Consider the following 26,489-nt stretch of genomic DNA (forward strand, 5'->3'; position numbering starts at 1 on the left):
AACTTTAAATCAGTATGTACTTTTTTAATCAATTGTAAATTAATCTTCTAGGCTTTTATATATGTAGGTTTGTTTGTATGGACAATTAGCAAATAATGTGGAAGACATTTACTAGTATGGACAATATAACAAGATGTATACATCTCTGCTTTCATACATTGATTTTGGTCCTCAAGCTACTCAATTACGTCATCATTCAAAGCTAACTATGACTCTGTTTACCTGTATTTATCCTGAGTATTGCCATATTGTATCTGACTGGTATTTGTGTTGTGGGCAGATTCATGCTTAACTCTGTTTTGGGTACCCCTGGTCATCGCGGCTGTATACTCAATGAGAGTGTACAACTGTTGATTGAGGCTAGATGCTTCTTACAATTACTCTTTGCATATAATTGAACTTATTGATATGATTATGAGCTTTATTCATTTTGTTGTCTCAAAACATTTTTTGCTGGTTTGTACCCAGTGTGGTTTCGATTCATGGGTCGGCCCCCACATCTTGAACTGAGGCCCTAATATTTTTTCATCATTTTGTCCTGTTATGAATCAACACATCCTTAAATACTATGGTTTATGTGGCTGATTGATTCCTACTCACGATTGAATGTATTCTTTTGGTCTGTACTCGTTGTCGTGAGTTTTTCGAGTCAGCTCACTTGTCGTACACTTGGGCTCTGAAATTTCTCTCTTCTCTTTAAAGAGTTTGAAGGTTTGATTGTATGGATGTAAACTTAAAATTTGTAATTCTAGTAATTTACCTTGTCTCTGTAATTATTTCTATAGTTTAATGGTGTTATGTTGTAGTTTTGACTTTGTATTATTTGTCTTGTGATAGTATGTTCCACAGATCCGAAAATCTGAATACCATATCCTGATATGTGTATAGATTCTGACTCATATAGTACGTATTTTACTTATCTTTTCTGTAATATGTTATGTATCAGATACTTCTATACATTGGCAATCTAACTTTTGACATCGTTTTGTACACCATTTGGCAAACCTTGTAGTCTGTCACAAAATATTGTAAGCACACTGTTTCCAAACTTTGTGAGGGGGCTCTTGTAATGGGACACCCTCCTCTGACAATACCTTTTTTTAATAGAAATAATTGATACCAAAATATTTTCGAATCTTGTATAGGTTAAAATTATCTCAGCTGTTTAACTAAAAGAATTTCATATGATTTTTTATATGAATGCATTATATTTCAGGCTAAAATGTATAAAAAGAAATTAATTTATTACAGTCGTATGTATTAACTCTGTATGTACAGTTAAAATTGCTCTTCTTTTGGAAATATTAGAAATTATGAAATATCTGGCACACTTAAATTTCCTATTATTAATTACACAATCTAATGCTTATTATTAAATTAATTTCTGGATTCATTTATAAAATAATGATGCAACTTGGTGAAGATTCTTCTTTTGTCAAGAAAGTTTGTAAACTCTTTGGAATATTGTTACTACTGCAGAAAGTGAGTAGTAGTGGGCATGCCTCTAATGGAATTGGAGGTGTTTTTATGTTTAGCAATAACAATGTAAATTTCCGTTTTAAGGTGGATACTGTAAAGACAGTGTGACATAGAAGAATGAGAAAAGTCATAGAAACAGAAATTACTTCATCAGTTATGTCATCTATAAAATTTCAGCCTCAAGAATCTACCCCTAGATGTGACAAACTGCAGCCAACAATGAGAAAATGAAGATCAGTAAAAAAGTTATTTGTACATATTACTCCTCTCAAAGCTTATGAAATGAATAAATTTTTATGAAGAGACTGAATATCTATTTATTTATTTAATTATTTATTTATTGTCCTCTGAATCAATACTGTACATGTGATGCACATACATACATTTGATGTTGGGCATTATGATAATTTGCTGGCATGAAGTAATATGCTGAAAGCTTACACAAACATGAGCTTACATACATACACTCCTGGAAATGGAAAAAAGAACACATTGACACCGGTGTGTCAGACCCACCATACTTGCTCCGGACACTGCGAGAGGGCTGTACAAGCAATGATCACACGCACGGCACAGCGGACACACCAGAAACCGCGGTGTTGGCCGTCGGTTGGCGCTAGCTGCGCAGCATTTGTGCACCACCGCCGTCAGTGTCAGCCAGTTTGCCGTGGCATACGGAGCTCCATCGCAGTCTTTAACACTGGTAGCATGCCGCGACAGCGTGGACGTGAACCGCATGTGCAGTTGACGGACTTTGAGCGAGGGCGTATAGTGGGCATGCAGGAGGCCGGGTGGACGTACCGCCGAATTGCTCAACACGTGGGGCGTGAGGTCTCCACAGTACATCGATGTTGTCGCCAGTGGTTGGCGGAAGGTGCACGTGCCCGTCGACCTGGGACCGGACCGCAGCGACGCACGGATGCACGCCAAGACCGTAGGATCCTATGCAGTGCCGTAGGGGACCACACCGCCACTTCCCAGCAAATTAGGGACACTGTTGCTCCCGGGGTATCGGCGAGGACCATTCGCAACCGTCTCCATGAAGCTGGGCTACGGTCCCGCACACCGTTAGGCCGTCTTCCGCTCACGCCCCAACATCGTGCAGCCCGCCTCCAGTGGTGTCGCGACAGGCGTGAATGGAGGGACGAATGGAGACGTGTCGTCTTCAGCGATGAGAGTCGCTTCTGCCTTGGCGCCAATGATGGTCGTATGCGTGTTTGGCGCCGTGCAGGTGAGCGCCACAATCAGGACTGCATACGACCGAGGCACACAGGGCCAACACCCGGCATCATGGTGTGGGGAGCGATCTCCTACACTGGCCGTACACCACTGGTGATCGTCGAGGGGACACTGAATAGTGCACGGTACATCCAAACCGTCATCGAACCCATCGTTCTACCATTCCTAGACCGGCAAGGGAACTTGCTGTTCGAACAGGACAATGCACGTCCGCATGTATCCCGTGCCACCCAACGTGCTCTAGAAGGTGTAAGTCAACTACCCTGGCCAGCAAGATCTCCGGATGTGTCCCCCATTGAGCATGTTTGGGACTGGATGAAGCGTCGTCTCACGTGGTCTGCACGTCCAGCACGAACGCTGGTCCAACTGAGGCGCCAGGTGGAAATGGCATGGCAAGCCGTTCCACAGGACTACATCCAGCACCTCTACGATCGTCTCCATGGGAGAATAGCAGCCTGCATTGCTGCGAAAGGTGGATATACACTGTACTAGTGCCGACATTGTGCATGCTCTGTTGGCTGTGTCTATGTGCCTGTGGTTCTGTCAGTGTGATCATGTGATGTATCTGACCCCAGGAATGTGTCAATAAAGTTTCCCCTTCCTGGGACAATGAATTCACGGTGTTCTTATTTCAATTTCCAGGAGTGTATTTTCTGAGAAGTTATGAACACATAAATTACATACTCAGTTACACATTTGTGTTTTAGTGCTGCATTCTTCTCACACATATACACAACAGTACCTGGTTGGATATTCTTTCTGCACTTAATTTGCTTAGTAGCAGATGATATAGATGCAAGATTTTTGGATTAATGTTTTAATCTTTACAAAATTCTTTGTTGCATTTTGTTTTGTGTTTCTTTCCACCCATGTGGAGCAGAAATTCACTTGCACTGTAGAAACAATTTTCAAGTAGGAATGATTTTAATTTTTTATTAAATACAGTCAGGGACTTACTGTTGTTTTTTTTTAATTTCTGATGGCGGGCTATTGTATATTTTAATGCCTTTGTTGAAGGGAGAGTTTTTAAAGGCAGAGGTGCACATTTCTTTAACATGGAGTTTCATTTTCTGTCTAGTACCATAGTCATGGACATTTAAATTTTTATTAAATTTTGTAATATTACTTTTTACAAATTTGCATAGTTCTAGTATATACAGGATGAGCAACTTTTGGAAGAGAGGTCTGCTGGTATCAGTCGGCTTTGCCTTATTCATTATTCTTATAGCTCTGTTTTGAGTGAGAAGAATGTTTGGGCTATGTGTAAAGTCTCCCCAGAATATAATACCATACTGCATTACACAGTGGAATTGTGCATAGTAGGCTGTCTACTAGTGACATGTGGGAGAGTAAGATTACAAGGTGCATGGCACAGGGTACATTGCATTGTACCAGTTATTAGGGTTTCTTCCTGTCCCATTCACATATGGAGTGTGAGAAAAATGATTGTTTCAATGCTTCTGTGCATGCCGTAATTATTATACTCTTATCCTCATGATCTTTATGTGAGCAATCCATAGGGGCTTATAGTATATCCCTAGAGTAATCATTTAAAGCCAGGTCTTGAAACTTCATTAATAGACTTTCTTGGGATATTTCACATCTGTCTTCATGAGCCTGCCAGTTCGCTTCCTTCGTTATCTCTGTGACACTCTCCCACAGATTAAACAAACCAATGACCATTCATGCTGCCCTTCTCTGTATACATTCAATATCACCATGAGAAATATTGTAGGATACGTAGCACAGGTGATTTGTAAGCTATCCCTGCTGTAGACTGATTCCGTTTCCCCAGTATTCTACCAATAAACTGAAACATACCCATGGTCTCTCTGCCCTTGATCACTACCTCTCCCAATGCCCACCCGAAGATCTTCCAAAAACCTCGTTCCTTATCACACTTACCAACTTCATCCTCACCCATAATTACTTCACTTTTGAAGGCCAGACCTACAAACAAATCAGGGGAACAGCCATGGGAACCAGGATGGCTCCGTCCTATGCCAGCCTCTTCATGGGCCGCATGGAGGAGGCTTTCCTGAAGACCCAACAGCTTCTTCCCCTGGCCTGGTATAGGTTTATAGATGACATCTTTGTGGTCTGGACTCATGGTGAAGAAACACTCCTTAATTTCCTCAATAACCTCAACTCCTTTTCGAATGTGAATTTCACCTGGTCCTTCTCCAAAACCCAAGCCACCTTCCTGGATGTTGACCTTCATCTTGTTGAAGCTCACATCCACACCTCTGTCCACATCAAACCCACAAACATAACAACAGTACCTTCACTTTGACAGCTGCCATCCATTCCACATCAAACGCTCCCTTCCCTACAGCCTAGGTATTCGTAACAAACGTATCTGCTCCAGTGACAAATCCCTCAACAATTACACCAATAACCTGACCAGTGCTTTCCTCTCCCGCAACTATCCTGCAGACCCTGTCCACAAACAGATCTCCCGAGCAATACATTCCTCCCCATCCAACAACAATGTTCTTACCCCCAGACCACACAGAAGCATCCCCCTTGTCACCCAATATTACCCTGGCCTCGAATACATCAACAAATTACTCCACCAGGGATATGACTTTCTCAAGTCAAGCCCTGAAATGAGATCATTCCTTGACAATATTCTCCCCACACCACCCAGAGTTGCCTTTCATCGACCCCCTAACCTCCGTAACGTCCTTGTCAAACCCTACAATATTCCCAGACCACCTTCTCTACCCAGCGGTTCCTACCCCTGTAACCGACCCCGCTGCCAAACCTGCCCCATGCATCCCCCCACAACCACCTACTCCAGCCCCGCTACTGGTAAAACATACACAATTCAAGGCAGGGCCCCATGTGAAACAACACACGTCATTTATCAGTTGACATGCCTGCACTGCACAGCCTTTTACATTGGTATGACGACAACTAAACTGGCTGAGCACATGAACGGGCACAGACGAACTGTCCGCCTAGGAGATGTCCAATATCCAGCAGCAGAGCATGCCCCCAGCATAATTCTAGGGACTTAGGAACCTGCTACACCGTACATGCCATTTGGCTTCTCCCACCCAACACCAGTCCCTCGGAACTGCGGAGATGGGAACTTGCACTCCAACACATCGTTTCATCCCGCCATCCCCCTACATTAACCAACCTCACTCCCATTTACTCTTCAGTCTTCTCCGTTTTCCCTCTCCTCTTTAGCCATTCACACATCTTTTCTTCCTACATAGTTGTGTTTATCTTTACTTCTGTTTGCATCCTCTTTGGTTTGAAGCTGGCACAGTACTTACAGTAGAATATCTTTGGCTTCCCTCTGACGACCATGCCTCCATCCTTACTACCCTCCCCGTTTACCTTTCCCTGTTGCTTCATAACCTGGGTTGTGAGTAACTGAATCCACTTTCCCTTTTTCCCCTCTCTCCTGCCTGATGAAGGAACAAAGTTCCGAAAGCTAGGAATGTAAATTTTCTGTTCTGTTTTGTGTATCTATCAACTGTACTGAGCTGAGGTAAGTACTGGTCAGCCCCTCTATCTCTTTGTTAGTATTTGTTTCACATCTTTATATGAGATTTTCCATTAATCATTTAGAACACCAGGGTATTTGTATGAGTTGGCCTATTCCAACTGTGACTTATTGATATTACTGGTATTGGGTACTATGTGTTATGTTTTTTTGTTTTGTGAAGTACATAATTTTACATTTATGAACATTTAGAGCAAGTAGCCAATCTCTGGACCATGTTGAAATCTTGCTTCATTATAGATAACTCCATCATCTGCAAAAAGTGTGATTTTATTATTAATATTGTCTGCAAGGTCATTAATATACAACATGAACAGCAAGAGTCCCAAAACACTTCCCTGAGGCACATACAAACTCACTTTTACATCTGACAATGACTCATCCAAGATCACATGCTGTGTCCTCCCTACCAAAAAGTTCTCAGTACAGTCACAAAATTCACTTGATACCTCATATGGTCATACTTTTCACAATAAGTATAAGTGTGGTACTGAGTCAAATGCTTTTCAGAAATAAAGGAACACTGCATTTATCTGGTTGTCTTGATCCAAAGCTTTCAGTATGTCATGTGAGAAAAGTGCGAGTTGGGTTTCACATGGCCAGTATTTTCGAAATCCATGCTGATTGGCATTGAGGAGGTCATTCTGTTCAAGATACCCCATTATGTTTGAGCTCACAATATATTCTAAGATTCCACAAGAAATCAATATCAAGAATATAGGATAGTAGTTTTGTGGATCCCTTCTGCTACCCATCTTGTAGACGAGTGTGAACTGTGCATTTTTCCAAGAACTGGGCATGGTTTTTTATTTGAGGGATCTAAGACAGATTATAGTTAGAAGAGAAGCTAACTCAGTTGCAAGTTCAGTGTAGAATCTGACATGGATCCCTATGAGACCTGGAGCTTTGTTAAGTTTTAACTATTTCAGCAGTTTCTCAAAGCCACTGTCATCGTTCAGCATCTCTCTATATATAGCCCTTGTTTTACACCTATAATGCAATAGTTTCTGTTTCTTTAGACAGTGACTGTATACCATGGAGGTTCCCTCCTATTATGAACTGTTCTACTAGATACATATCTATCCAGTGCATGGTCAACTATTAAAGTTCCTCATCGAGATATGACACTGCTGATTTTTTTTTTTTTTTTTTTAATTGAGTTTACTGAGCATATATATCTTTCTGCGTGTTCTAGTTGTCATCTCCACTTTGGTAATCATTATTGCCACAACCATGTCATGGTCACTGATACCAGTTTCGATGTGGATATCCACAAAGAGGTCAGGTCTGTTTGTTGCCATTAGATCCAAAATATTTCCATCATTAGTGGGGTTCCTAACTATCTGTTCTAGGTAGTTCTCAGAGAAGGCATTTAGTAAAGTTTCACAGGATGTCTTATCACACCCACCACTAACAAAAATGTAATTTTCCCAATTAATTGTTGGATGATTAAAGTCTCCATCAATGGTTGCAGTATGATTGGAGAACTTATGTACAACTGAACTGAGGTTTTCTCTAAAGTTTTCAGCTACATCAGCAGATAAGTCTGGTGAGCAATAGAAGGATCCAATTATTTTATCTCATCTATGATACTGAGTCTTGCCCAAACAATCTCTCAGGCAGCATCAGTTTCGATCTTGGTGCATTTGAGTTTCTTGTCTACTGCTACAAATACACTACCTCCATTTCCCTTTGCCTATCTTTTTGATATACCCTTAAATTTTCCCCCAAAATCTCACTGCTCTCAATTTCAGGTCAGATGTAGTGATGCAATATTTTCGAAAAAAACTTGGAGAAGACTGTGAGTAAATTTTAGTAGGAGATTTCAGTTTAGCAGCAATAGATTGCGATATTCAAGTGATTGAAGTGGGTAGTTGGGACAAGAATTCTTGAGACACTTTTCTAAAAATCTTATCTGAAAATTATTTACAGCAGTTAATCAGAAAACCAACTCTTACAAGAAATTCTCAGATCTCCCAATTAAAACAGGGCCAAATTTTTTAACTCAGTTAATATAGACCACAGAATCTGTAGTCATGATTCTATTATAGTGTCAGTGACTACAGGAGTCAATAAGAACTTTAAGAAAGTTAGGATGATAATTCTCTTTAGTTAGTGTGACAAAAAGCCAGGTAAGTGCCTAGCATTTTGTGGAGGATGGGAAAGATTGGCTCTGATTTAACATTCATGTTCAGAAGTTCTACAAAAACAAAGAACTTCACCACAAATTTAAATGAAGCCAAAGTTTCACAGACAAGCAGTAACTGAATTAAGGTCCAGTTTGCTGGTGAGTGTGCTGGCACCAAAACAGTGACAAGCTGAAATGTTAAATTCTGCTTTGTGAAATTTTACTACATTTCTTCCTCTCAAATGTTGTATGAATGCCAAGATCTCGATTACAAAAGTCTGTGATCTCAAGATAAAAAATTAACCAATATTACTCGAGAGAAAATGCAACATGGCTTTATGAGGTATCTGTATGATTCTTCCTAGAGTATTCCCCTCTTCTAACAGCAGTCTGTCATAGGTTGCTGAAGAAACAAAGTGTTCCATGCAGATGGAAAAATAAAATACATTATCATTTTGAAGAGGGGTTGTCAAACAGATGTACTCAACAGTAGGCCTATTTCACTGAAGTTAATCTGTTGTAGAATTTTTTATGACATGTTTTATACTCATGTATTATGACTTTTCTAGAAACTGAAAATCTCCTTTAAGGAATCAACATGGATTACCCAACAATGACTGTGTTAAATCCATCTGTCAGACTGGTCAAGATGTTGAGAGAGACCAAGGAAAATAATATAACTGGTCATCAGGTCAGTTCCTACTTTATTACTAAAAATCTGAACCATGTGTACCACTATTTATGTTATGAATAAAACTCCTGTGAGTAGTTCCTTCAGTGCCAAGTGCAATATTTCTAATCTATGTACACCTTTCATAGTGACTGCGTATCACTTAATAATACCTACTTTGGATTAATAAAACCACCTTTCCACAAAGTTACTATTACTTCAGGTTTCACCGACACTTTCAGTGAGATGCATTCCGCTTTACACTCGAAATATTTCCTTCAGAAATGTTTTGCATCAAGGCTTGTAGAACCCTTCCATGCTATACCACAGCAAAGTCAGATTGATCTGTCATGACTATCTGTACATTATTCTTTGCTTTGGACACAGATATTTATCATGACATCCGCCTTTTCTTGTTTAGTCTGTAACTCTCCATCTTTTTATTTTAAACAAAACTACTTTGAATGGAGGATATTTACTGAGCCCAGTTAGTAGCAGAAGTGTGATAAATGTTTCTTCTTACCTGTAGCCATTATCCCACTCGTAACTGTCCATGAGGCTCCAGTATGTGTATCCAATGACAGGCGCTTTGTCCACATAAATAGCTTTCAGCATTTCTGACATATAGCTCTGAAAAATAACACTGTACTTTAATGCCTCCAACTTATGGATGATGCATTTGATTGTCATGTTACAAAAATGACACTGAAGTGTTGAACGATTATTTAGCCATTATGAAAGGAACAGCCATCTTTCAAAGATATATCACATTTATTTCTCAAACAATTGAAACTCCAGGTTGGAATATTGAATATAGGGAAAAAATAGATTGCAATTCACTGTAAAGATGACACATTGAGTTGCAGACAAGTACAATGAGAGGTCATGTGAGTGTGAAGTGCTCTTGCCTGTGTGAATGAATTTGTGTATGTTTCCTTTTCTGATGAAAGCTTTGCCCAAAAGCTAATGTATAAGTGTCTTCCTTTTGTGAATGTCTGCAACTCAAGTGTCATTTTTACAGTGAATAGCAATCTATTTTTTCCTGATATTGTTCACATTTATTTTTTGATTTCTACAGATCCTCGTGAGTTGTCATAGTTTAATCATGTTTACATTTTGTCCATTTCTTCTACTTTTTATACTGACTGAATGAGAAAAAGTAACATTTATTATTCAGTTTTTAAGAAGTGTTTTCTATACTATGAGAGGTATTTAGGCACATGTCCAACATCAGAATCAAACTTTCATTTGACAATGGAGTGTTTTTTACTCAGACTTTTCTCACTGGTGAATATGGTGAGCTGGCCTTCGGTAGAGAACCAGAAGTATTTCCATTTTGTCAGTAATTCTTTACCATTTCAGCGATATGACCAATTGATTCTTCTACTTGCACCTTTCACCTACTCTTTCAAACCACAAATCAGATGTCAAACACATACTGATTTCAAGTTCATATCTATACATAATAGCAAAACACAGTGAAAGCTCATCTGTTTTTACTTCATTAATCAAACTTTTTTTTTTACTTAGGTGCAATTAGCCACAACACTACAGCTCCATTCGGCACCACATACTTCAAATTTTGTATCTGCAATATTTACTTTCTACAGAATGAATGTATAAATGTACTGCCACACTCACTCTGGAAAAAAAAGACAGTACTCACAACAATGTAATGTATACGATCAGTGTCATTGAGGCCACCAAGGTCAGCATAGCCATTCTCAGTTACAAAGATAGGATATCCCGGATATTCTTTGGCCAGAGTGTTGAGGATCTCACGAAAGCCCCAGGGCACCACCTGTGCAAAACATGCAATAAAAATCCAACAAGGATCCACACACTGCTGCATGTATGTTGTTAGCGAAATAGTTTCAGGAATTGCAATAACCACAAATGTGTACCCAGAGTTCTTTATTTCAGTAACAGACATAGACAAATATAAGATAACACTTTTGACAGATCCCCAGCAGGAAAAGTTTTAAACTTCATTAAGACACTGTTGGGAGTATTAATAGTTCTTAGTAGGAATAACTGGGCAGTGATTGTAAGTGGAAATTCCAATATAGATTTCATCACCGATAGTTCTAATTGAGGGTAACTAGAGGTACTGATGTCTGTCTCTAAATTGGCCCCCACAGCAACATTCTGAACAAGAATAGGACTTAGTGCAATATCAATTGATAATTTATTTCTAAATCCATCTGTATTTAATGTGAGCCCCATAATAAAAGGTTTATCTGACCATGATGACTGAATGTTAGCAATAAAGGCAGGAAAAGTAACCTTTCACAGACTTGTGAATGCCAATTCAGTTACAGTATTGAAATAAAATTTATGGGATGGAAAATGGGAGCAAGTTTACCAAGACACACAGTAAATGAGAGATTTAATCCTTTCCTAAAAAACATTCTTACAACATTATGGATTCAGTTTTCTTTTAAACAGTTCATGGATACTTACAGTAGCACTGAGAAAAAGATGGGCTCACATCTCACATCAAAATATCTTTAAAATATCTTTTACTAGAAAGAGAGAGCTGTATTTAATGCAAAGGACTGGAAAATACATTAAACGCAGCAGTGCAAATTTTTTTAGCATGTCACCAAAAAGTTAAATACCATGTACTAGAAAAAAATTCAAAAATTTGAAGAACAAGACAAGGAGAATTTGGAGCATTACTAGGCATGAAACAAATACACTCAACAAGGCAGTTGGTATTGATGGTCCAGATGCCTGTAGCAGTGAGACAAATGGTATGAAATATAAATCATTAGCTACTAAATTCAGTTAATTCGTCCAAACAGTAGCTGAAAAAAGGGGACAAAAAGCTTATTCAGACAATACAATGCATACTCCAGCATCAGACATCCTTTCTGCCAAATCTCAAAAATCTTTAGTTCATTGAAGAGTTTTAACTCTTTTGTTTATGATTGTATTCCATTTGCCAGAAAAGTTCCAGGACAGATTTTTTAAAAACATAGAAAACTGTATTCACCAAGTAATGATCCTTTCTCCTATTGAAGTAGTCTCCTTGGCTTTCTACAAGGTGCTATCCAAAATTTTCGAGACTGGTGTGCCATCTGTTGAAAACCTTACCTTTGGACTAATGGTCACCATCACCCTCGAAGTAGTTCCCATCCGCACTTACACACCGGCCCCAGCACTTCTGCCACTGGTGAAACATTTTCTGGAAGTCCTGTTCTTTGAGGGTGTTTCTCACCGCCAGCAATGCTTGTTGAATCCTCTCTAAAGTGTCGAACTGATGGCCTTTCAACTTGAGTTTCAGTTTTGGGAATAGCGCAAAGTCACAAGGTGCCAAATCTGGCGAGTACAGTTGATGGGGCACAACCGCCATGTTGCTTTTTGCCAAAAAGGTCCTGGTGAGCAAGGATGTGTGAAAGAGCACATTTTCATGATGCAGCAGCCAGTTCCCTTGACGCTAGAGTTTGGGCCTTCATCACTGTATGTTTTCAAGGAGTCATCGCAAAACATCACAGTTTTACTGTTTTGTTTGGGCGGGATGAATTCTTTGTGCACAATTCCCATGGTATCAAAGAAAACAATGATCTTGCTCTTCACTTTGCTCTTCATCTGTCTTGCTTTTTTGGGTCTTGAGAAGCTCACACTCTTCCACTAGGATGATTGTTGCTTTGTCTCTGGGTCAAACCATAAATCCAGTGCTCGTCACCGGGGATAACTCGTGACAAGAAGGTTGGATCATCAGATGTGGTCTGACGAAGATCCGTGCACACTTCAACATGCTGTGCCTTCTGATCAGCAGTCAAGATCCTTGGCACAAATTTTTCGGTGACACGATGTATGCCCAATTCATCAGTCAACATTCGTTGACATGTCCCATAACCAATACCCACTTCATCTGCAAGGTCTTTCATGGTTTGACGTCGATCTGCATGAACCAATTGTTGAAGTATGGCAACAATGTCTGGCGTTGTGTGGCTAACAGGCCTTCCAGTGTTAGCATCATCTTCTACGTACGTACGAGCATGTCACTCAAACACATGCGAACGGCTCATTCACTGTCCCCCAAACATTTGTTGAATCATTGCATGGGTCTCCACAGCACTTTTCCCGAGATTCGCACAGAACTTGATACACACGTGCTGTTCTGTTCACAGATCCATCGTAAAATCGCCATACACCAAACACAGAGTGTTATGGAAATCACTGTGGACACACAACATGTGCTCTCACCTGAATGCCACTCTGCACACTGGCTCATCCGATATGCAGCTCTCGCCACCTAGCGGTGCAAAGATCTACTACTCCTACTTCATAGATGGCAGCACTAGTCCCAAAAATTTTGGATTCCACCTCATATACACAGTTGCCAATATTTCTGATGGTCTTGTAAGCAAGCAAGAAAATTTTCAACTGCAGTGATTGTAAAATCATTTGTCACAGCCCGTTGGATGTCTGCAGTCTCTTGATGAAGCTTTCCTTTTAGTTGCCTTTTCATTCATGGTAACAAGAAAAAGAAAATTGCAAGGTGGAACAATGGCTGAATACAGTGGATGTGGGATGGCAATAACAGGATGTCTGGCCAGATACTCTGTAACAGATAAATCAGTATAGGGTCTTGCATTGTCATGCAGAAAGAAACAGTCCCAAGAATGTCACAAATCTGGGCAGCAATGTCAAATTGCTTGTCACAAACATTTCAATATTTCTGTGTTGTAGCAGCACCACCATTTAGGATAGGGAAGTTAGTTTTGTGCGATATTCTGAGCACCAGTTACAGCCAGGTGCAGGCCGGATTGCAGTGAGTTACGCATACCAACAGTTGCAAAGTAGAATAGAGGACACAGGGCCGTAAAATTGCCGAAAGAGTATACATAGCTATTTTGTAAGTCACAGACAGAAGAGGCCCACTGGCCATCCTAGCGTGTTATGAGTATGTGATGCGAAGTGGCATGCTTGGCAAAACAGAGGCGCACAGCCGAGTATAAATAGGTGCCGTTTTCTAATGAGAATCATTCAAGTGTGGCAGCTCTCCTGGATGGCAGGGCATGTCACACCACCAGCTATCCACAGCAGCAGATGGGACACCAGCATTCCAGTCCACGGAGGGTCATTGGTTTGACCCTCTGAGGTCGACGCAGGGTCTGTAGCCAGCCAGGCAGTGGCAGGCCACTCCACAGCTTGCTACCACGAGCAGTCGTCCTGGCTTCAAACACACACTGGAGGCATCCCGAGATGATGGCTGCAGATTCGGACGCCAAATCACGGGCACTCGTCGTCACCGCGATTTGAGCCATGCCGGCAAGAAGAAGCAGCAGCTGGCCACATGCGGCTCACACCGAGCTGCATTGAGTTGGCAGGGACACAGATCGCTGAGCCAACTATCGGCGCATCCTGATGCTGTCACAATTCCTCGGCTGTCCAAGGCTGCCACAACACAGCACTGTGTTGCATGGGCCACTGGGGTGCTTCCTAAGCATTGCGGAGCCCTGTGACGCAGACCAAGAGGAATCAGGGCACTGCAGTTGGAAACAATAAATCACTTGAAAACTCGGACAAGTCTTAATATGGCGCCTTCTACCTCTTTCTGCTACATTTGGTCATCCTGATACATTTGGTGGCAGAAGTCGCCACTACATTTGGTGGCAGAATTGTGAACATCTTCTGTACAGTGTGACGTTCGAGCACCCCGTCTGCATTCGATCACAAGATGTGGTGAGTCTTGATCAGTTTTCTTTTGAGTTTTGGACGTTTTCTTGCCTTTTTTTTGTTTTTTTGAGTATGGCTCCTGGCAAGCCACATTGTAGATGTTTTGCGTGGGAATAGTATTTTTTGTTGTCAGAGTAAGTGTTAGTGTATTTAAGGCAATAAAATTTATTATTTTTTTTGTGGCATTTAATTACTTTTGTATTGGTTTAAGTATGTTGTTACCAAATATGATGATACTGAGGTGTAGGGAGTAGGGTTATTCTTGTACTTATATGTTTTGTTTTGGGACTAACTGAGAAAGAAATCAACACAGTGGCAGAGCCAGGGACGAAAGGTGTGTCGGAACCACAAGCAGTACAGAGTTTGTTGGAAAAAGTAGCAGAATTGACAGCAGATAATACGCAGTTGAGAAATGAATTAACATTTAGAAGTGAGTGGGAAACCACATCTGATCAGTCATGTCTTCATTTGTGGAGGACTTGGAAATTTCAGCTGCGATGAATGGTTGGTCTGATGAACAGTTGTTACATGTAGCCAAGATTAGATTAATGGGTGAAGTGAAGACATATGTAAGGTGTTCTGAGGCCTTAAGGAAGGCAGGACAGTTTAAGCAGTTGAAGGAGGGGCTTTTACAAAGGTACAAGAAACAGAATAGCGCTCGGTTCTTTAGAGAGAGGTTAAGTACAATGACAAAAAGGCAGGGGGAGACAATGGAGAAATTTGTGGACAGGATAAGGGAAATTAATGAGTAGACTTACAAGTTGGGTCAGAGCAATAAAGCGAATAGTGTTCTGTTGCAGGAGGCCAAGCAAAGGGCACTTTATGTATTTTTGAGAGGGTTACCAGCGTATGTGTCATGGAAAGTGCGTGAAGGGACTCCAAAAGATTTATATTCGGCCATTCAGCTGGCAATTCAGTGTGAGGAAATAGACGCGGCAACAGGGGTACGCGAGAGGCAAGCAGTGTTTACAATGGGTATAAAATGTTATAAGTGTGGTTGTACGGGGTATGTGCAGAGGCAATGTACCAGTCACCAAGGAATAGAGGAAGGGGTGGAAATAAGCAGCATGTAGGACGGAGAAGTGGAGTTAGTAGGGGTGGACAATCGTTAAATGGCAGAGGGGGTTCAAGACCCACCTAAGGGAGCTCCCGTTTAATTTCAATGCTACAAATACATATGCAGAGGTGGAATATTCAGTGGTAGGATCCATAGGACCCAAAAAGTTTAAGATTTTTTTGGACACAGGGGCGCAAGTGTCACTGGCTACTTAGAATATAAGGGGACAAAGGAAGTTAGATCCACCATGTTATAGGTTGCGTGGAGTGGGGGATAAGGAGGTCATGCCTTTGGGGTCAGCGACAGTTGACTTTTGAATAGAGAAAGCTGATTTAATGCATGCATGGAGGTAGTACCATGGGTAAGCGAGGGCTACGACATGATCCTAGGAGTCGACTTCTTGCATCAACATCATGCCAAAATTGACCTTGGACAACGAACTGTGGAACTTGGTGGAATGTTATTTCAGCTAGGGGAAACTGTTGTCAATGCAGAGCTGTCGCAAGGGGTGTTCAACATAATGAACAAACCAATTGAACTGTGTACATTAGCATTAAGGCTTAATTCACATGAGTGTGCGTGTAGTGGCACCGGGAAGTCGCTTTGGGTAAGTGTGGAGTCGTATCTACCTGTAGGTATGGTACATTTTATTGAACCATAGGAGGATAATGAAGTTTTGGGTTCACTGGGTTGTTTTGTGAAATGTAGTGTTGTACGCATACAGGAGGGGAACAACGGGTGAGTAGTCCCCGTGAACATGGATAATTTTAGCACTGTAGACGCGAATTTGAGGAAAGGAGTTTTAGTAGCAAATTTGGATGTGCCAGACGACGAAGACTGGTGTTTGAGTGGTTGGTGTAGCTATCAACCACTAACTGCCAATAGAGCTGCATTGCGTGACAAAATTAAGCATTTGAAGGGAGGAGAAAGAGAGCATATCAAAGAATTATTGTGGGAATTTAAGGATTTGTTTTTTCCACAAGTACCGTTACCAGCAACTCCATTGGTTCAACATAAGATACCAACAGGGAATGAAGCAGCTGTTTACCATAAACCATACAGAATACCGAGGTATTTGCAGCCAATTGTGGAGGATTTCATTGATCAGAAGCTTGAGGATGGCATTATAGAGCATAGTAATAGTTGTTGGAGAGTGGGAATTGTCGTTGTGCCTAAAAAATATCTATGGATGGAACTAAGAAATACAGGTTCTGTTATGACTACCGATACCTCAATAATAAGACAGTAATGGACACTTTCTCCATTCCAAACATATCAAAGACTTTGGACCACTTACGACAGTGCCAGTACTTTTCTACGATGGATTCGACAAGTGGCTATCATCAGTTAGAGGTGGCTCCAGAGAATCGTCCAAAAACTGCTTTCTCTACACCTGTACATTAGAATGCCATTTGATTTGAAAAAAATCTCCGGCAACGTTTCAGAGGTTGCTAGACAGTGTCTTGAGGGGTTTGAAACCACGGCAATGTCTGGTCTATTTGGATGACGTTATAGTGTTTTCAAGTAGTATGAAGCAACACAGACAGCAGTTAAGGGAAGTCGTTATGAGATTAAGAGCAGCTCGTTTGACAGTGATCCTGGAGAAGTGTCATTTTGCATTAGAAGAAATAAAATATTTGGGTCACATTATCAGTAAGGACGGAGTGCAAACAGATCTGAGGTTGGTACAGGCTGTAAGGGATTTTCGGAATCTGCAATTTCTATCGAAAGTTTGTGAAGGGTTTTGCAGATTTAGTACAGCCAATGATGCAATTGTTATGGAAGGATGTGAAATTTGAGTGGACAGAAGAGTGTCAGAAAGTGTTTGACAAACTGAAAGAAGTGTTAACATCAAGTCCGGTTCTTGTGTTTCCAGATTTTGAAAAGGAGTTTATACTAGCATGTGATGCATCGAATCAAGCGTTAGGGTGTGTTCTCAGTCAGGAAATTGATGGGAAAGAACATCCTGTAGCCTATACATCTAGGCAGTTGAATGCAGCAGAGAGGAATTACTCAACAACAAAGAGGGAGTTGCTTAGTGTAATCGATGGAATCAAATATTTTAAATGTTATTTATATGGGAGAAAATTTTGTGTACTGACAGATCATGCTGTGTTGAAGTGGCTGTTGGGGTTGATGGATCCATCCACTAGATACCACTAGATGGGCTGTGAGACTTAGGGAATTTGACTACGAGGTGGTGCACAAGGCTGGGAAGAAGCACGGTAATGCGGATGCACTAAGTAGGAAGGTGACAAAAGTAGAAGTCATAGGTTATGACCTAGCAGTATGGCAAGAATTACAGGATGCTGACAATGATTGTAAATTGTATCAGACACAGCATCAATTTAATATGTACGATGGTCTTCTGTACAGGGAAACGAAGTTAGGACCAAGGGTATTTAGTGCCAGCAAAGTTGACGGATGAGGTTTTAAAGGAAGCACATGATCACGTGTTATCCGCTCATGGAGGGTGTAGAGTGATGAATAGGAGAGTGGCGGAGAGGTATTGGTGGAGAGGTAGGAAAGTAGATGTGGATCAGTATGTCAAGAATTGTATACCCTGTGCGCAGAGAGCAGATTTGAGCCAGAAACAGCTACAGCTACAATGAATACCGGAAGCAACATGTCCATTCTCTTTCCTGGGGATCAATGTCTTAGGACCTTTCAAGTGAACACCATCAGGGGAACAGATTTGTTCTGACAATGATAGACCATTTTTTGAGGTATGTGGAGATGGTGGCTATGCCAAATCAACAGGCAGCAATGGTCACGCAGGCATTAGTAAACAACTGGATTTTGAAGTTTGGTGTACCAGAGAAAATAATTACTGACCAAGCAACCAACTTCATGTTAGATTTAATGAAGGAACTGTGTAAATTGTTGACTGTAAAGAGGTTGAGGATGAGCACAATGCATCCACAGGCCAACGGAAGGACAGAATGGGTACACAGAACAATCAGGAAGATGTTGAGTTTTTATGTGGATTCTCATCACCATCAGTGGGACGAGTATTTGAGTCATATTGTATGCACATACAATGCAAAAGTCCATAAAAATACCAATTTGTCTCCATATGAGGCAGTGTGCGGGTGAAAAATGCCATCACCGTTTGATTTAGTGAAGCTACAGAAAGGAAGGACTGGTGAATCTGTGCGTCAATTCACAAGGACAGTTTGGGATGTTTGGAAATGGGTACAAAAGGCAAATGCAAAGGCTTTGGAAAGGTAGGAAGACACAGTAAAAAAGAAAGGGAGTTTACCCCAGTATAGAGTGGGGCAATGGGTAATGCTGTCAAGCCCCTATATGCAAAAAGGGAAAATGAAGAAGTTTCTCACAAGGTATCAAGGGCCATACCAAGTTGTTCAAACCACATCCCCTGTTAATGTTAAGTTTCAACTGCCAACTAGAACAATGATAGTACACATTGGGCAGTTACAGCCATTTAAGGGTTGCCCGGATGTGATTACAGGTGTGTCACAGGAAGGAAAGAGGAAGAAAGAGTGAAGAGAGGTGCTAAGCACGGAGAAAAGCAAGAAGATAGAGTACAGCATGAACTACCATATGCTTTGCGATCCAGAACGTAGTAGAGTATTTGTAGTGGTGTTTTTTTTTTTAATTGGCTTTGCATAGATTAATTAGGCATTGTATTTTATGTGTTTTTGAGGTATTGTGTGCCTGCTAGGGGCAGCAGTCCTATTGAAGAGGGAGGAAGGGTGATGGTGATCCCTGTCCTCAGGTCACTGAAATGGGAAGTGTAGCGTCTGATGTATGTGGAGTGTTGTGGGAGCAGAAATCAAACGCAGTTCTGGAGAAATAAGTGTGCTGCAGTAAACTTTGCAGTAAAGCCATAATAAATATGTGTTGAACAATGTCAGGGTCATACGATTTTCTGTTTAAATTTTTAGTTATCGACTGTGCTGGGTCAGGAAAGTCGTGTTTATTGCACCAGTTTATATAATGTAAATTTAAAAATGAAAGTTACCACACAATTGGTGTTGTTTTGGATCAAAAATAGTGAATGTTGGAGGAAAATCTGTGAGTTACAAAAATGGGACACATGCATGGTGCAGTTATTTATAGCCAGGGGGTAAAGTAATAGACTGCCCAAGGGACATCGTGGAGCCAAAATTGAGCTTGCAATGGGTCGGGATGCATTGGATCTTCTCCACCTATGAGAATTTGGTAGTAGTAGCAAATTGTTTTGAGTGGGGAGTATTTGCAGAAGCAACACATATAGAACTCAAGGGGAGCAGAATTTTAATCAATGGAACTAAGTGTAACATAATAGGACCAACCTTCCACCTGCCAACGTCAATTTCAGGAGTCACGCAATTGAATGTTACGCAGCCACAGCTGTACTAGCCAGAAGCCATTTTAGAGTTTTTGCCAAGGCAGAATCTGACCTTGTTAAATCATACCTGGAGCCAGGTATGTTGAGATCTGTAAACTAGTTCATTTTAGAGTAAGAGGGGGGCATATCAGCTGAACAACTTGTTCAACATGTCGCTCAATATAGGGAAAGGCAATGGCAAATAACGATCATTTTGAGCACCTCTGTGCCAAGTGTCATCGCAGCCTTAACTTTGTTATGTGTTGTTTTCTTTCTGGTCAGGTGGAGACCTAATTCCAAAACGCAACCAAGGGTAGTTCAAGTCCCAGTGGATTGGATTTCGAGGGCATGAGATGAGTAGGTAAGGGGCTGATTGAGCAGTGGTCGTCCAGTAGGGAATTTTTACATTGTTTCATGTCGTGGTTTTAAGGGGCACTAGACCACACTTAAATTTTCTAATAGTAAATAAATATGCCATAGGCGCTGACCCAACAAGAGCTAGTTCAGGGTTGACCTGGGGACCGGGTCTTTCCAAAGAGGGGAATAATGTAGTGGCACCACCATTTAGGATAGAGAAAGTTAGTTTTGTGTGATATTCTGAGCACAAGTTGCAGCCAGGCTTGGGCCGGATTGCTGTGAGTTATGCATACCAACAGTTGCAAAGTGGAATAGAGGCCACAGGGCCATCAAATTGCTGAAAGAGTATACATAGCAGTTTTGCATGTCACAAGTTGCAGGCAGAAGGGACCCACTGGCCAACCTAGCATGTTATGATTTCGTGACATGAAGCAGCACACTTGGCAAAACAGAGGCACACAGCCAAATATAAATAGGTGACGTTTTCTAACAAGATTCATTCAAGTGTGGCAGCCCTCCTGGATGGCGGGGCATGTCACACTACCGGCTATACGCAGCAGCAGATGGGCTCCAGCGTTCCAGTCCACGGCGGGTCATTGATTCGATCCCTTGAGGCTGACACAGGGTCTGCCGTAGCCAGCCAGCCAGCAGCGGGCCACTTCACGGCTCGCTACTGCGAGCAGTTGTCCTGGCTTCCAACACACGCCGGAGGCATCCTGAGGCAAGGGCCGCAGATTCGGACGTCAGATCACGGGTGCTTGTCGCCACTGTGATCTCAGGCTTCATAAAACCACTACAAACAATTTTAATAAGGTATGAAGAATTAGCGTGAGAGTTATTGTTTGTGGCAATTTTAATCCCAATTTTCTGTTAGAAAGTACTGATTGAGGGTATCTGGAGTTTCTGATATCAAGCTTTGAATTATTTTCTGCAGCAAAATCCCCGTCCCCTAAGTTTAAAGAGCATAGTGCAACTGCCATTGACAATTTGTGTTTAGACCCCCACAATCTGCACTGAAAATGGTGTAAGGAAGACAGAAACTGGTTGCATAAATAAATTAAATGAGAAGTGATGGCTGCAGCTGCTTTAATTGTCATCTATTTCTATGCAATATTCTGATACGCACAAGCAGTTTGTTGGAATTCCTCATATCCTTTCATTTTCCTGAATGGATATGAGATGTTCATTCTTTTTGATTTAAGAGACTTTTTATATTTTGATGGAGTATACTAAACGGATTTTCTTAACATAATTGGATTTGACCAAGTTGCATTATTTTATTGTATTAGTTGTATTAAGCTGTAACCATATTAGTGTATTCTGATGCTCTGCCTTTCAGTTGACTTGATCCTAAAAAGGCCTAGTGAACACAATGGAAACCACTATGTACTGTGAAATGTGCTTTATTCAACTGAAAATGTTCAATTTTCAAATTGTTTGATTTGAGGTATAGGAAACATACCAAGATTTAAAATACAAAACATTTTTAAGAGAACTACAATAGTTTACATTACTTTATATACAGTTCTGAGTTAACTGCTACACAGTTGTGTACTGCAGTTTCCAATATACAAAAATAAAATGTATAATTATCGTGTTCAAATTATTAAACTGTTCTCAATGACTTCTTCAATAGAACAACAACACTTTTCCACCAGGAGAGTAAAGAGTGAGCCAAATTCTATACTAAATATATTACTGTCTTTTTATTATATTGTAAATTTTAAACCCCATATACTGCTGTGTTTGGGCACAAAGTTTTAAGCAATGTGTCAGGAGTCTAAAATTCTGTGACGAGTGCTGTAGTTGTGGTCTAAATAAAGAGAAATTATCACATGTTGATTTTTATATAAGAACAACACTCCATATATGTAAAGGGAGGGAATAAATATTATTTCAGTTTTTCTTAACAGTAGTTGACAGGATATCTTTGTTTGGCAACAAGCATTCCTAATTATTTTCTTCTGTCATGATAGGAGTCTCATGATATTTGTTGAATTTCTCCAGAATATCACACTATAAGGGATAAATGACTCAAAGTAATAATGACAGGCTACCTTTCTGGTGTCTATGTTTGTGACACCTGCCAAAATACACATTGAAAATGCTAAACTGTTAAGTTTATTTGCGAAGTAGTCAATTTCTGCCTTCCAATTTAGATGTTTATCAAGATTTTCGCCTAAGAACTGTACACGGTTTGCTTCTGTGACATCCTGATCATTGCAGGGTACCTTTATTTCACTCCATTCTAATGATTTAGCTTGAAATTGCATCATTTTGGTTTTTGTTACATTTAGTTTTAGTCCATTTTGGTGGAAGCTGGATTCAAATTTTTCTAGAGCATTTTTTAACGCTTTCTGGAATTCTTTCAGGTACCTCATCCTCAATTAGAACTGATGTATTGGCAGCAAATAAGGCTGAGTGAAAATCAATAACAAGTGGTAGGTCATTTATGTAAGGGAGAACAGATAAGGTCTGAATATCAGACCTTGTGGGACTACTTTGGAAATTGTTTTCCACTTTGGGGAGTAATTTATTGAGTTTGAAGTTACAATTACTTTTTGGTTCCTGTCTGTTAAGTAAGAGTTGAACCATTGTAAAGCATTGCCATGATTCCATATATGTATCTGTAATTTGTGGAGAAGTCTGGAGTGATTCACCAAATTGATGGCTTTTGAGAGATCACAGAATATTCCTGTGACCTTTTCACCCTTATCTAATGTGGAGAATATTTTTGAGTTAACTCACTGATGGCATTATAGTGCTTTTTCCCCTACTGGATTCCATACTGGTTTTTAAAAATTGTGTCATTTGTAATCAGACATTTTTTAATTTGTTTTGCTGCGATCTTTTCAAACACTTCAGAGAAAGTCGGCAGAAGGGACAGAGGGCAGTAATTTCCCACATCATCTGTCAACCCCTCTTTTAATAATCATTTTATCTCAGCATATTTCAAGACATTCAGAAAACATTCTTGCTCAAAAGATTTGTTCATAATGTTGATAACCAGCAGTGGTTATGAAATGATATTGTACACACTCTTGATTAAAGAAGTGAGTATTTCATCCCACTCACATGAGGTTTTTTTTATGACAATAAATAATTTTCCACATCCCTTTTAGTGATTTTTTCAAACTCTTTAAACCATGTTTTCTGGTGGTTTTACAAGCTTATGAAATTTGCTTTGCCTTGATAGACTCCCATATTGACATCTTATCTCTCTACATTTAAGAGGCATTTGATTAAGCAATTTGACATCTGGACAGAATTTATTATATCATTTTGAAATTCAATTTTCAAAAATTCTTGACTTTTGATTTTGGCTCCTAATTCTGACTGAACAACTGACCACATTGCTTTTGCCTTATTTCTGTGTTTGAGGATATATATATTAGTTGACTTTTTTTGCTGTCACAACAACTTTCCTGAATACGTCTTTATAGCGTTTGACCTACATAATAAAATCAAGATTTAGGCTTGGTTTTAGCTAGTTATGAGTTCACTCTTTCTGGCACAACAAATTTTTATTCATGGTGCAATCCATTAGTTTTACTGCTTACTTTCTTCTGACAAGATATAAGAAGAGAAGATTCATTAAATATATTTTTAAAACATGTATAGGATGTCTACTGCTTTGGTCAGACTGGATGCTTCTGGCAAGTAGGCACTTACCAGAAGCATCCAGTTGCAAACCATGCCATTTCTGATAAAATGGATGAAGGGGCCAATGTAACAACCACATCGATGTCTGATCTTTGCTCTCCTTTGAGTGATTTTCCAAGCTTTGCATTAACATGTTCCACAGAATGTCTCATCCAGCAGTTATCATATTGCTCAGTGACATGATCTTCACTCTAGAGTGAGGGCATTCTCAGAAGTGTGCCTGTGTCAGCATCAATTGTATACTTAAGGTCATGGTCTCATTTTCTTACATTCATATGATCACTCAAAAATCAGTTGCACAGTTTCACATAAGCATCATGGTTGGTCAAATAGACAATACGGAACTGAAACACACTTTTAAGCTATACCTGAACAGCAAAGGCAGCTGGGAATATTAGTAGAGAATTTTTACTTCGTGCTGTAAGTAAATAAATTGGTAAGTCATGCTTGAAAACAACTACATCGACACTGAGCAAATCACTAAATTGGAAACATGAAGTACTTATTACAGTACCACATGTTATAATTTATCCCTACTTCATTCACAGGTGAAACATAAGCACATGAACTTATTTCCCAAGTATAAGCTATTATTAATTGTCTCAAGAGTGTACCCATGGTCTGAGCATTGTAGGGGGTGTGGGGAGTAGGAGCACATTTTAGTTCACAGTGAAAGAAAAAAATAGCCATGAGATTTCAAGGCAAATGGCTCTTGGCACAAAAATTTATGCTGCACTTTTTCATCTGTCTACCTGGTAGAGGGAGGATATGGGGTTGAATGGTGAAGATTATATTTTCAAGGGAGAGGGGTTGGAGGGGGGGGGGGGGGGGAAGCTGGTCCCCTTTGCTTCTTCCTGGACACAGCCATGAAGGCCTTCTAGCTCAAAGGAAGAAAAACATAGATAGTAGAGTAGTTCTAGAATCTTACTGTGAATGATGTGGTAATAATTAATTAATATGGCTTCAGGGTGTTTCGTTCAGCTGATTTTGAATATTCTCTGTGCTATTGCTAATGTGGGGGGCATATTCTGTGTGAAAAGTGATGTAAGTTTGTAAAAAGAAAACTTATTACATTAACACATCCCCTGCTGACCGAAGAGCAGTGTTCTCATTTCTAAACAGATATTTCCAGAAAAGCTGTGTAATTCTGAGAGTGAGCTCAGGTCAGAAAATCAAAGCCAATATACAGGCTCCAACTCCATGGGGCCTGAGGGGCCCAAGCCCCCCTCAAAAATTCATTTGGGGGGTGGGGGGAGTGGAGCCCCCCAATAATTTAAGAAAATTATTAGTTATATTAAGCTTTTTAAAATCACAAAAGTATGTTGCAATTTTTTATTTTCCTTGTTTGACAATAGTTACCTTTTAAAATACATTTAACAATAAGTTAAAACCAATAATTATTACGGTAGTAAGCAGGTTGACTGAAAATGAGTGTTGTGAATCATGATAGTGTTAAAATGAGGTGGGCAAACTTAGAATTTGTCCCGGTGCAGGAACCTTTGGGTAAAGTCTGACGCCGATGGGTCAGCGCTGCTGCCGTGGCGACATCAAAAGGAATGGAGCAGAAGTGCCTGGAACCCTCCGCCTCACGTCGCCTTGACGCTTCAAGACATTATGACACTGTGGCTATATAAAGCCCACCCTGCTGTTACAGTCATTCAGTGTGGATAGTTTCGTTCAGTGCATGCTGCAGATGTGTTTAGTTTTCTGACTTTAGTGTCTGGTGGACTATTTTATATGATTATATTTTATTTGTTTACTTTAGTCACTTAGTGTACTGTGAATTAAGTTTGCAATGGATACATTTGTTACCAAAAAGGCGCACTTGGAAGTTGATGATACTGCAAGTCAACCTCCAACAATTATTGTATCATCAATTGCTTCATTGTCTTCAGGCGAGAACCATTCACAGCTGAAACCTGGACAATCTGGTAAGGGAAGATCATTTCAGAAGTCTTGGTTGATCAAATATACATGGCTAGAATATGAAGCATCTACTGAAAAAGTTTTCTGCAAAACCTACAAAGAGGCAGATGCTAAAAATCTATTACAATTTTCTTCAAAAAAAGAAGATGCATTTACTTCCTTTGGCTTTTCTAACTGGAAGAAGGCTCTGGAAAAATTCCATCTTCATGAAAATACGTTTACGCATAAAGAAGGTGTTCTGAAATTAAATTCTATCACTAATCAAAGTGTGGCCTCCCATTCAATGAACAGTTAGATAGTGATATGAAGAAAGGCCATTTACCTCTTGAGACAGTTTTTACTACTGTGCAATTTCTATGCCAACAAGGACTAGCAATTAGAGGGCACAAAGATGTAAACCCACATTTTTTTCAATTGTTGAATTCC

At 40.2% G+C, this 26,489-nt stretch overlaps 1 protein-coding gene across 1 annotated transcript in view; it reads right to left on the reverse strand.

The window, feature by feature from the left end:
- LOC126412948 (lactase/phlorizin hydrolase-like) overlaps window positions 1-26,489 on the reverse strand; it is a 108,349-nt gene that overhangs the window by 40,938 nt on the left and 40,922 nt on the right. The window contains exon 3 of the mRNA XM_050082839.1: window positions 9,560-9,666. Coding sequence (XP_049938796.1) covers window positions 9,560-9,666 — 107 coding nt within the window. The remainder of the gene's footprint in view (window positions 1-9,559; window positions 9,667-26,489) is intronic.

Source organism: Schistocerca serialis, chromosome 7, assembly GCF_023864345.2.
Source record: "Schistocerca serialis cubense isolate TAMUIC-IGC-003099 chromosome 7, iqSchSeri2.2, whole genome shotgun sequence".
Lineage (NCBI taxonomy): Eukaryota > Metazoa > Arthropoda > Insecta > Orthoptera > Acrididae > Schistocerca > Schistocerca serialis.